The 13365-nt window shown below is 39.7% G+C and overlaps 1 protein-coding gene across 1 annotated transcript in view; it reads left to right on the top strand.

Annotated features, from left to right (window-relative positions):
* Positions 1 to 470: 470 nt before the first annotated feature.
* The window catches only part of FRMPD2 (FERM and PDZ domain containing 2), a 106066-nt gene continuing 93171 nt past the window's right edge, over positions 471 to 13365 (top strand). The window contains exon 1 of the mRNA XM_056130435.1: positions 471 to 559. Within this exon, the coding sequence (XP_055986410.1) occupies positions 514 to 559 (46 nt within the window). The 5' untranslated portion in view covers positions 471 to 513. The remainder of the gene's footprint in view (positions 560 to 13365) is intronic.

The raw sequence follows: 13365 nt of genomic DNA, 5'->3' as shown, positions 1-13365 counted from the left end.
CAGTCCAATCATCGTTTCTTAGGTCTTGCACACTTCTCTCTTTGGGATATAGATACACAGCCTAATTCCATTTGAGGGTTTGGAGGGCTATTAGGTAATTGAGTGAAGGTTCAGCTTCTGGTCAACCCCAAGTCCCTTGCAGGACTCTGTTTTGATTGGACCAGAAGATAATGACCTCAGGGTAAAAGCCCTGCAAAGCTGCAATCCCATTGCTTTAGTGGTGCCTAATCCAGTTGAGCTCTTAGAGGCTCTTTCACAGGTCACTGGCTGTGTGCGGGCAGGCTGTTGTGGTAGCTCTGCCGGTTAGCCGGCTAGAAACTGCAGAGGGCTCAGGCCTGAGAGCGAGAGGCAGGAAAGGGAAAGGCCCTTGTTGACTCACTCACTGGGCAGCCAAGTGCTTAGTTACAAACAGTAAACAAAGGCAGCATCTCTGGCTACAGAGTCAGCTCAGCGGAGGGGAGCAAGAATCCCCAGATCATTGTTGAAAAGCTGTCCACGATGAAGGCCTAGGTCATGGAGACTTTCGGATGCATCCCTGAACACAGGACACAGGACACAGGTACTCTTTGATGTCATTCACTTTTTCCCAATAAATCTGTCTGCATCAAGGATAGGGTAAACCCACTCAATGGGTTTCAGTATTGAGAATTAGGATAACACAGCAGTTCTTAGCCTTGTGTTAATGATTCTTTGCAATATTATTGAAGTATGATTTGTTTCAAGCTACAAGTAGAGCAGATTCAGATGGTGCGTTTGTTTATTAGCAGTCCAGAATGAGCTCAGTAGAAAAAACATGGGACTTGGGGTCAAGCCCCTTTATTTGAATTATAATTTTGCTATGATGACGTCGTATCTAAGTCCATGTAAGTGTTTTAACTTTCCTGAGACACATTTTCCTTATCTGTGAAATGGGTATAATATTTACATTGAAGGAGATACTTAAAGTGACATATGTAAGGTACTTAGTATATGAACACGAGTAGCCCAAACAAGGAAAGTTAACACTCTCAGAAAAAAAAATTTGATCACTGCTTACAGAAAGTCACTGTATTAAGACGAAGAGTGTCAGGCCATACCTAGCTGATGCTGACTTCTGAAAAACAATAGAAAAAAAGAAAAAAGTCAGATTGACAGAATTTTGCATTTAAGTAAGCTTAAAGGAAAGGAAAAATCGAGTTTTACAACAGTTTTAACAACCTTTACTAAAGAATTTTACAATTGGATTTGGAAATAAAATCTATATATTTGTGACATGTAGTGATCCTCACTGATGGTATTAAAATGCAGTTTTGGATCAGGAAACCTGGGGAAGACTTGAGTCTGCAATTATAAGAAGCTGTCAAATGATGCCAGTTTGACTAATCTGGGGAACCAATATATTGAGTAGCAAGGAAAAGGGCATACATCATAGATCATAAGGTAAAGGTAAAGGCCCTCCCGTTGATCGTCGATTTGCTCGAGCAGGCCCAGTAACGTCTCCATTGGAGACTTTGTTGTTACTGTGTCTGGCATATCGAATACTCTCGGTAGCTTGCCGGGCTCTCCGAGAGGGGTGGAGAAATCGAACTCGGGTCGGCCATGTTGGCCGCTTGTAAGGCGAACGCCCTACCCGCTGTGCTATCGCTCCAGCCCGGCTAGTCCGAAAGTAGTGAGTGGTCGCAAGGTCAACCTAAAGTCAACCTGCAGCATAGATCATTGATAAAGTCATTTTTGTTTGGAATAGGGTATACAGCATAGACCATTGATAAATACAGCATAGACCATTGATAAAGCCTTTTTTTGGGGAGGGGGGTTCATACCCGGCAATGCACAGGGGTTACTTCTGGCTCATGCACTCAGGAATTACTCCTGGCGGTGCTTGGGGGACCATATGGGATGCCAGAAATTGAACCCGGGTCTGCCGCGTGCAAGGCAATCGCTCCATCCCTGATAAAGCCATTTTTGTTTCTTATATTTTGAGATTATCTTTATTCTTTGCTCTCACCATATACCTGATGTTAATTATCTGAATAGCTAAGTAATTATGCACTGTAGCACTGTCCTCCCGTTGTTCATGTATTTGTTCCAGCAGGCCCAGTAATGTCTCCACTGTGAGACTTGTTATTGTGTTTGGCATATCGAATATGTTGCTTATTATATTCATTGATAAGTTAGTATATGACAAACACAATAACTGATGTTACAGATGAAGAAGGAAAAAATTATTTGTTGAAGTGATTGAACCAGGTCAGCTCAACTTTGATTTCAGAAGTTGTCCTTTATGGTACTTTACAGAAAGTAAAGTTCTCAGTTTTATTGGCTTTGGGGTTCATGTTCCATGATAATTAGCTGATTACTCACCTGCTAATTATCCTTCCCCTTACCCCTTGCTATGTATGTAGACCTCCTTTTCCATATATTTTCTCAAAATAGAATAGTTTCAGCAGCCCAACGATGTTGGAAATAGAGTAGGTAGTGAAAACAAGAAAATCATCAGAACAGTGGAAAAAAAACCAGTTATTTGTAAGCTGCTGTCAGTCAAGTGGTAGATTTTGAGAGTAAGCTGTCAGAACTTACTCTTCTGTAGTTTAAAGAGGTGTTAAGTGTCTGGCAAGGAAATGTATAGGAATTTAAAAGAACTCATTTCATTATTCCATGCATCAGTATCGTTTGTGTGAAGTGCTGATTCACAGAGTACCGACAGTTCTAACTTAGTCATTGATTTATTCTTTCTGTGTGTGGGAGAAAAGGAGACCTAATGGGGAGTGTGCTTGGAAACTGAGTGGCGAGAGGGCTGTGGGATGCATTTGAAGCATGGAAAAGGGCCATAGAGATCTGTCTGGAATGTTCGTTAAAAGTTTGGATTGGAAATAATATATATTTTATTTTGGGCATTTGGGAAGCGCACCTGGCAATGCTCAGGGGTCACTCTTGGCTCTGCACTCAGAAGTCATACCTGGTAGGCTCAGATGAACATATGGAAAACCAGGGATTGAACTCGGGTCAGTTGCATGCAAGTTGCATGCAAGTGTCTTACCCACTCTACTATTGCCTCAGCCTCTGGAAATGATTTTATAGAGACTTAAAAGGCCCCCATAAGGCCTTAAAATAGAGAAGAAACATGGTTAGATTTTTGCTTTAAGAAGTCTCTGCTGGGGGAGCGATAGCACAGTGGGTAGGGCATTTGCCTTGCACGCAGCTGACCCGGGTTCGATTCCGAGCATCCCATATGGTCCCCTGAGCACCGCCAGGAGTAATTCATGAGTGCAGAGACAGGAATTACCCCTGTGCATTGCCAGGTGTGATTCAAAAAGGAAATAAAAGAAGTCTCTGCTGGATGGAGAAATAGAGGATTGGAGACAACATGGAAACTGGGTATGAATAAACTATTTTAGAGGTCAGGGAGATAGTACAGTAGGTAGGGTGCTTGCTTTTAATTTTTTTTAAATTGTAGTTTTGGCCTGATTAGTGGTGATAGGGCTAGGGTAAAATAGATGCATTTGAAATAGATTTGGGGAATGGTGTAAGAAAGTGGAGGGGGTTACAAAGAACATGGAAGACAAAAGAATGATGTCTGAAGGTTTCATTGGAGTGAGCAACTAGGTAAGTGATAGTGCCATTAATTTGGAAAAGAAAATAAAGGAAGAGCGACTAAAGGGAAGATGACTTCAATCTTGGCCATCCAAGTGGGACTGTCAATCTTGGTAGCTGCAAACATCTAACAGGAGCACAAGAGAAAAATCTGAGGTGGAGAGAAGACTATGGAATTGATGGGTTGAACACATAATTAGCTACAGAAAATGAGGATTGTGACTGGTATAAATATTTATTTCCTTTTTTCCTCTATCAAGAATAGTGAACTCAAGGACGTTGTATTCTCCTCTGAGCATAGGGTCAGCATGGTTTCAGTTTTATAGCAGTTAGATGGAAATCTGCTGTTAATAATTTCTTCATCTGGAGATGACATTGTCTTCATCTGCTTTAAGGAAATGTGCCTGGGAGCTAAATTGACAAAGCGTGGACTCTAGTGGTTAGCTTCATATGTCAACTTGACTCTATTATAGTAATAGTCATTTAAGGAAACACTAATCTAAGTGTTATGAAAGGTATTTGGTACAGAGGATTAACATCTACAATCACTTGTCATATTAAGGAAAAGAGATTTTTTTCTGGTAATATGAATAGGTTTCATTTAATCTGTTGTAAGGCCTCAAGGATACAACTGAGATTTCCCTGAGGAAGAAGAAATTTTATCTTAAGATTACGGCATCAGTTCTTTTTTTTTTTAAATGTAGGAATACTGTTATTTATTCAACCTTTGATTAAGCTGATTGAATTGGGCATGAACTCCATATTACTTTTTTTTTTTGTTAATCACCGTGAAATACAGTTACAGAGCTTTCATGTTTGAGATTCAGCCATACAATGATCAAACACCCATCCCTCCACCAGTGCACACTTTCTACAACCAGTATCCCCAGTATAGCTCCCCCCATCCCAGTCTTCACCCTGCCTCCATGACAGGCAATTTCCTCAATACTCTCTCTCTACTTTTGGGCATTATGTTTTGCTCAAATTTTCCTACCACTATTCAAGCCTGCCTGCCAGGGACACATGCTCGATCATTTATTGTCCATTGCTCATTTTGAAAATCTTGGGTGTTATGGCTGCATGCTTCTGGAATCCTAGATTGTAAATGGTTGGGTTACGGAGACATTTCTGTAGGGTACTAATCCATTTTGGGATTCAATTGGGTGTCTCTGGACCAGGGCCGTTGGTGCACTAAGATGGCACCCGGGGGCACATTTTGGGGTGACAGCCAGGCTGACTAGCGGGCAGGGAGCTGGAGAGGGACAGCCTGGCGCCTCTGCCACCATGTGGCCTGGAGATTTAATCCTGGAACCTGAATACCTTCCTTGTGGAAGCTCTTGGTAACCTGGATTACATTTGGAGTAGGCCGGGAGACTGCACCTGTTCCATCTGGAGTGCCCCAGTGAAATTGGCTCGGTATGGGGCCTGGAGAGATTTCTGGCTCTGTGGTGTCTTCTAGGACTCACTGCTGTGTCTCTGGACCAGGACAGTATCAGTTCATACCCAAGAGTTTCCAGACCCCTAAGATACTGTACTGAAATATAATGTTAATTGTTTCCATCTGCCTGCCATGGTTGAGGCACTATAAATATCCATTCTCAGTTTTAGCAAAATTCCTAAAATATCTCTTTGTATTCAATATAGACTTTCTAGAGAGAAACTAGGGAAGGATGTGGGACATGTCGGGAGCCAAAACTGTCAGAATGATTCTATTATTCTTCCTTCTTTAGCTTCCTTCTTCCTTCTCCCTTCATTCTTTCAATGTATCCATATCCACAGTGGTCCTATGGATTACAAACTTGCAGCTGTGACAATTACATTAATATTCTTTACATACACGCATGCTCAAAACACATACATGTACTCTACTGGTCCTGTTTCTGTGATGAGCTCTAATGTTTAAACCTTACATATTTAGGTATTAACAGAGCTGAATTTAAAGCTGAATTTAAAGGCTAAAGACGACTTTAAAAAATTCACAACTTTAATAAGTTAAACACTAAACACACAAAGCTTTAATTGCCTTGTTAGCTATGACACTGTCCTTCCCCTGTTACAGAAACTTAAATTGTACTTACCAGTCATGTGACTTGTGAATTTAAATTGGTCAAATTCTTAACCTTCTCACATAGAAAGGAGGATTATTTTTTCCTTGACGACTCTGAGGGATCTTTTTTGGGTGAAAACCACAAGAGATTGTGAAAACTATAATCTATAATTACCTATTTTTCTTAGAAATCATTACCTTAAAATATAAGTGTGGAGGGTATTGAATCCATTCCAAGTACAGGTGACATTATAACTGATCTTAAGGATTTAAGAAAAAATGAAAAATTACTTTTCAGAGGACAGGCAAAACCAAGGAGCACAGGTGGAACAATGAATGCATTAATAATATTGAACTATGTTTTTGATATTTAATTTAAATTCATTAGATTATCTCAAGGATAAAATATGTTCAGAACCATAGACCTTATACATTTCTCAAATTAATTGCTCCTTTCACAATGAAAAATCAGACCTCAGGCTCAGAGTCTTGGAAAGCAATCTTGTTCTGAAAGAATTCAATAATTAGAAAATTAGTTATAATGACTTTTTAAGGATCAGTAATGCTGTTTTTTTCCTTTTGCTCTAATGATAGATAATTTCTTTTTAAAAAATAAATACACCCCAAATCTCAGATCATCAGCACAGATAATATAAGAATGTAGCAAATTTTGGAAAAATGATATGTGAATGACAAAATATGGGAGAAACCCTATTCTAAAATTCTCTACATGTTTTCCTACATAGTAGTATATATATATATATATATATTTTTTTTTAATGAAGAAATGCAAGGTGATTCTACATGAGAGGACTGAAGAATGGTAAGGCATGAACCAAAGAAATGGTACAAGCATTGAGGTGCTTGCTTTGCATGCTGCTGACTCCAGTTCAATTCCCAGCATCATGAATGGTCCCCTGAGAGCCACCAGGAGTGACCCCTGAGCAGAGAGCCTCACTAAGAAAATACCGAGGAAGCACTGAGCACTGACAGTTGTGACCCAAACACCAGCCCCTCCCTGCCTCACTCCACCAATAAAAATAGAACATTTGCTAGAACCCTTTTTCCATTAGCTTGTTTTTCTCTGACATCAAATAAGATGGAAAGTATTGTTTTCGTTTTATAGATGGGAGACATGAAATGTTGAAACTATCCTCTTATAAGGTCATAGACATTGTACTGCAGCCAACATCTTTAAATCAGAGAATGTGGCCAAATCTGTGTACAGAGTTTAGTTTTAATGTAATCTCATCCAATTACCTGTTTGAGGTCAGGAGCCAAAAGCTCAGTGGAAGAATTCTACAAGAAACTATAAGGGAGGAGTCCTACCCTGGGAGGAGGCAGCGGTTATCTTTTCCTTTGGGAGAGAGAAAAAAAAAACACCATTTGTGTTTTTGCAAAGTTTTGTTTGGATTGCTGAGTGTGGGCAGATGGTTTCTAATGAGTGTCTAAAGGAAGAGAAATAAAGGGAGATGAAAGGAACAAAAAGCAAGAGGAAAAAGAATCATTCTGAGATACTTGACTCCCTGGGAGTCCCACATCCTTCCCTGGTTCCTCTCTAGCACATCTATTTTGGAGACATTGAGATATTTTAGGCATTTTGTGAAGGTTGAAAATGGGATGTTTATAGCACCTTAATCCTGGCAGACAGATGGAAACAATTAACACTCTATCTTAAAAATCTCATAGTTGGAAGCTGCTCAGCAGCCCTGATGCTTAAAATTCTTCTTGGGGCGGCTGGACCAGTGATGGAAAAATAAAAGAAGTCAGATACACTTAACACCTTTGACATGAGCACTTCAGTAGGATCTTCCCTCACAATTTCCTGAGGTAGCTGCTATGGTTCATTAGATTTCCCAGATGGCACAGTGGAGACTCAGAGAGAAATATAGACCCTGTGCCCAACCTCACATGGCCAGCAACTGAGGGAGCTGGGGAATCTTGTCCTAAGTCCTGTACCTTATTATATTTTTTAAGGTAACAGGGAGTGAATGTTATATATTTAAAAAAAGTGTCCACAATAGGCTGCATAATGCCTCCCCAAATAGACAAATCCTGATTTGTACAATGTATGAATACTACCTAATTTTGAAAGAAGAGTACATGGTATGCCTGGAGTAGAAAGCCTGTGGTTAAGTCAAAGGGTGTTGAAATGGATAAGTGGTACTAGATTACCTATGCCCTTACATAGAATCCTTAAAAGATGGATGTAGAGGGAGATTTAATACAGAGGAGCGAGGAATAAGAATTGCAGTGATGTGGCTACATACGAAAGAAATTTGGCAGGCAGCCGAAACTGGATTTTCCCTAGTGTCTCTGGAGGGAATGCTATCTCACCCACATCCTGATTTCTGGACTGTGAGATAACACATTTCTATTGTCTAAAGACACCACATTTGTGACAACAGCTATGAGAAACTAATACAGAGTTTGAGACGGAACCCTGAGGATGATAGATCCGGAATAGCGAGAGGGAGAAAGAATACTGAGAATGTTAGGAAGAACCAGGCTTCAGAAGGAAGAAGGAAGGTTTCAGAGAGCAGCTTGTCAATGGTCTGCCCCATGAGACCGGAGGTTATCTGCATCTTCCCTCTCTCCTTCACTTCTTTGCATCCACATTTATGCCTGCGCAGTGATATTTTGAAAACTCCTGAGCTTGAAAGGGCTTTGGAGGCTCCAGAGATCTATGTCTAGGAGATATATATATATATATATATATATATATATATATATATCCTAGGGCATTATATATATATATATGTATCCTAGGGCATTTTAGTGGGTTACAAATCACACAAAACACACACAGGTTGTTGATGGAGCTTTTGTTGGAGAGACAGGAGAGGAAATCCATGAGGGTAGAGAACTGAAATCTGACTAAAACCTCACAATTGAAAAGCTATTACACAGTCAGTCAATAGGCGATTAGGATTGGCAGAGGACTTCACTTTAGAAGCCAGCATTTTAAAGACACTGTGAAACAGCTTGCTAACAAATGTACATGGTATGCCTGGAGTAGAAAGCCTGGTCTCCCAGCTGGCACTCAGTCACTGTCACTCAACAGCAGTTTGGAAGATTGAAGCATGTTTCTTCCTCAGGGGACAGGACCTAGATGTGAGTTTTGCACTTCATAAAGAACCACACCCTCTTCTAGACTGGTGAGGACTGAAATGGGATAGGGTGGTAGACAGTTGCCCTCAGGCATTACCTCTTCCCTCTTTGTCTAGTCAAATACTCAGCAGCAAGAGTGTCAGACAGCCTCTGGCCTGGCTGGATGCAGCATGCATCTCTTCTGAAAGTCAGCAGATGAGCCAACTTTCCTATTGCTCTTAGGCAGAGTGGAGCAAGTGGACCTGGACTTGACTGTGACTCTTTCACACATCGCTATGTACCCTTGATCACCTCCCTCTCCACGCTCCTGCTATGTTCAGTTCTGTCTATTCTTGGGATCTCCAAAGCGCTAGAATATTGTTTTTTGTGGTTCCCCGAGCCTGAAAAGTTTCCCTTCCACACTGGCATTTTTTCAATTCAAGTCTCAGCTCAAATATCACCTAACTAAGGCCCCCTTCCTGGCCACTCCAGCCCAAGTGTGCATTGTGGTCTATTGCTTTATCTACTTTCTCTTAGCAGAATGCTTATCCCACTAGAACATCAGACTCTTAGAGGTAAGGTGTTACATTGTTGATGATTTTGTTTGTATCACAAAGCTTAAAGTAGGCAATTTCTTGACAAGAATTGTTCAATAAGGGTTAACTGAGGTAGGGTGTGGGGATGACTTTACTGATGAAACTCAGGGCCATTGCCACTATGGTCCATGAGGGAGGGTGGCTAAAGCAGAACATTCAGTATAGGACCTGGTTGAGTTTCTTGGTCAGGTCAGATGGGGCGAAAGTTTGCTAAAAAGCAGAGGCCAATAAGATAGAATTCTGGCAGACTGGATGCACCGAAGCACAGGAATTTAGGGTAGAAAGCCCAGGGAAATTGCCGTGTGGCCAGTTAGATGGAAAAGGAGACTTCTGGGCTGCTAGATCCTCACAGGAACTTCCAGGGATCAGAATCAATACAGAGGAAGTGAGATTAAAAGGTAAAGAAGAGGACAGGGTGCGGCAATAGAGAAGCCCCAGAAGTGCGCTCACTGGCTTAACTCTTTACCTGATCCTCCTTCTTGCCAAGAAGACTGGCCTTTGTGGGATCCTTCTATCCTTTTGATAGTGCTCCTCATTTTAGTCCACAGAACAGCAGAAGCTCACCCACCTGATTGAACAGTCTCTGAAATTAGAGAAATCTGGAGAGAAGCCCAGAAGCATCACAGCTGGTCAAAGGCTGGTGATGAGTGTTTGGCGGTCCAAGATTAACACACATCCAGTGCGCAGAAGCTTGCCTAGCCCACAACAAGCTCTACACAGTGTCAAATTGTATTATTGGAGGAAGTATCAGATGGCTCTGAAATATAATTTGTAAGATTATATAGAGACAATGATTTTAATATGAATCCTTGTGGGCTGGAGAAGAGTTCTGGAGCAGATCCTAGTGGACTACTCCTCACTGGAGTGGTGTGATGTGGTGAAGGTTGCCCTGGAAAATTCAAAGCTCCATATAGTTCCCAGGTGTAGGAACACTCTCTTGGGCACCAGCTTATCTCTGTGGACTGAAGAGTATTCAGTGGTGACACTGGAGTCTTGACAGGGAGGTTGTATAGAAAACAGAATGAACACATATGCATCTGCAGTGGGTCCTCTCGGTGTTAGAACAAATACATCAGTTTTGCTTTTGCTGTCATTACCATTAATGGCAGGGATGTTAACTAGGTCACTGGCATTTACTCTTGGTTTCAGGATGGCATCGATGTGGAGGTTGTGAGGCTGACACTTCCAACAATGACAATGGCTACTTCAAGCCTCAAAGAGCACCACTCTAACATCTAAGAGGTTCTTTATTGGCCATTTTCATCAGTTATGTTGTTTTCTAGATGCTGGAGGGAAGTTAAAAATGATCTGCCCTAGGTGGAAGGAAAAACTGGTTGGACCTTAGCTAGTTAACATTTGTTGGCAGAATTTCAGAATAATTATTTTCAGACAAGCTTAGCACAACTGATGAAAGTTGTTGGATTCGTATTTCAGGGAAGGAGCTGGAAATTAAATACATTTTTATTTTTGCTTAAAAGTATTTTTAGTAGAGCAGTGCCTGAATTTGTTCAAAGTTGGTATTATAAAAGGGCAGATAGAACATTACAACAAAGGTATAGCTTAAACTGCTATTATAATACTTTTGTAACCATCTCTATGGTGAGAAATAGATTTTGTCACCCACCTCAGAAACCTCCCCCAATTGCTTCATTTCAATCAGTCCTTTTACTTCTCCAGAGATAATCATCCTGACTTTTACAGTTACCACTTCCTTTTGCTTCTTTATAGTTTTCTTTCAAAGATGCATGCCTAGGGTCATTAAAAAAATTGATATGTCTTTTAATTAGAGGTTTCCTTCATTCCTCTCTTTCTGTAACCTACTGAGATATAATTCATAAACCCATAAAACTAATGTTTTTTTACAGTATACAGTTGGAAATTTTCATTATGTTTGTGGCATTTTATAACCATCACCACTAATTTTAAAATCCCAAATAAATCCCACAGCCATTAGTATTTGCTTTCCATTCCTCCCTCCTTCAAACCCTGCTAATCACTAATCTCCTATTTCTATTGATTTGTTTATTCTGGATATTTCATATAAATGCAATCAAACAGTTTGTGGGCTTTAGTGACTTGCTTCTTTCCTTCCTTTCTTTGGTTTTTTAGACCATGTCTGGTGGTGTTCAGGGACTACTTATGATTTGATGCTTGGATGTTGATTCTGGCTTATAGGACGATAAGGTAGCAGGAATCAATGGGTTCATGGCAGTATACTTATATCCAAATTCATTAAGTTGTATGTATTCAGTGTGTTAAGTTTTTATTTTATTAGTAACACCTTAATAAATTGTGTTTTTAAAAGACCGAGCCATCTTGTAGCATGTAGCAGTACTTCATTTCTTTTAGTGCCTGAACAATATTCATTAAATGTGTGCACTATTTCTGTAAATCCGTTCTGTAAATGTACATTTAGGTTGTTTCCATTTTAGAAGGTATAATCAATAATGTTAATGCTGGTCTTTGTGTGCAAGTCTTATATTTATTTTTTAAAAAGTATCTCAACTATTTTATTATTTTGAGATTATTACAAGAAATTGTTTTAAGTTAATTTTCATGTTGTTCATTGTTAATGTGTGCAAATACAATCAAACTTTGTATATTATATATCCTGAACACATTTATTAGATAGTGTTTATGTGGATTCCTTAAAATGCAGATCAGAGCCATAGTGAAAAATCACTGCACATGGGTCAGATGGTTTATACATCCTACAATGCACAAGAAGAGGAATAATGAATGCTGGTGAAAGTGTGGGAAAAAATAGAAGCTAATACTTTTCTATTAAACTGTAAATAATGTTAACAATTTTATGTCATTAATGAATAAAGATAGTTTACATCTTTCTTTTGTATATAAATTCCTTTAATTTGAGGCTTTTTTGACAAATCATATTGGTTAAAATCTCCTGTAGAATGTTGAATATATTTGTGGTGAAAGGTTTGATTCCTGACTTTAAGGGGGAAACTTTATGTTGTTATTTAAACAGATATTTAATTAAATAGGTAATGTAAATAGATCAGGTAGAAAAAAAATTCCCTCTTGATTTTTTTTTTAAATTATAAAAGAATGTAGACTTTTTCCAAGTTCCTTTTTTGGCATCTATTGAAATTATTGTGTGTTTTTTAAATTCTATTAATTATTAATGAATATTATTTCTGGATTCATTTAATAGACTGAACCAATCATATATTCCTGGGGCCAGAAAAATGTCTCTCAGGGATGGAAGGCTCAATTACCTCTGTGGTTTTTTGATGGGATAACAGTTGCTAATTTTATTGAGGATTTCTAGTTTGTGATGCTGCTTTGAGTTTTCTCTCTCTCTCTCTTGTTTGTTCTTGTTTTGATTGTGTGCCTTTGTGCTACATCTGGCAGTGCTTAGGGGCTGCTCTTATCTTGGTGTTTGCTTTGGGGCTGCTCCTGGCAGATCTTGGAGAACCATGCAGTGCTGCTCATCAAACCTGTGCCTCCTGCATCAAAGGCATGTGATCCAGTCCATTGACTGGAGCTCTCTGTATCTTTGTTTTTGACAATCTGATTATAATTTGGCCAACAGCAGACATCTTTCAGCTTACTAGAGTGGAATTTGTGAGTTTCTCAGATATATGTGTTAATGCTTTTAGTCCAAATTAAAATTGTTTTTTTTTTTGTTTGTTTTTGAGCCACAGCTGGAACATTCAAGGGCTACTCCTGACTCTTACCAGGGATCACCTCTTGGTGGTGCATGGGAGAACCACGAGGTGCTGAGCATCACACGAGGTGCTGAGCATGCACACTGCCTGAATGCAAAACATATGCTCCAGTGTGTTACAGTATCTCTCCATGCCTAAATTTGGAATGTTTTGATGATTAGTTCTTCAAATATTCTTTCTATCCTTTTCTTTCTCTCCTTATCTTCTGGGCTATCTATTTTGTCAGTAAGACTGATGATCGAACTAATCTCAGACACTGTTCATTCTCTTTGTGGAAAAATTTTGCAAGCACAGTGCATAGGGCATTTGCCTTGCATGTGGCCGACACAGCCGACCCAAGTTTGATTCCTCCGCCCCTCTCGGAGAGCCT

The sequence above is a fragment of the Sorex fumeus genome, unplaced genomic scaffold (assembly GCF_029834395.1).
Source record: "Sorex fumeus unplaced genomic scaffold, SorFum_2.1 ptg000078l, whole genome shotgun sequence".
In the NCBI taxonomy this organism is placed as follows: domain Eukaryota; kingdom Metazoa; phylum Chordata; class Mammalia; order Eulipotyphla; family Soricidae; genus Sorex; species Sorex fumeus.
The sequence above is the reverse complement of the archived record's forward strand: the minus strand, read 5'-3'. Positions and strand labels throughout refer to the sequence as shown.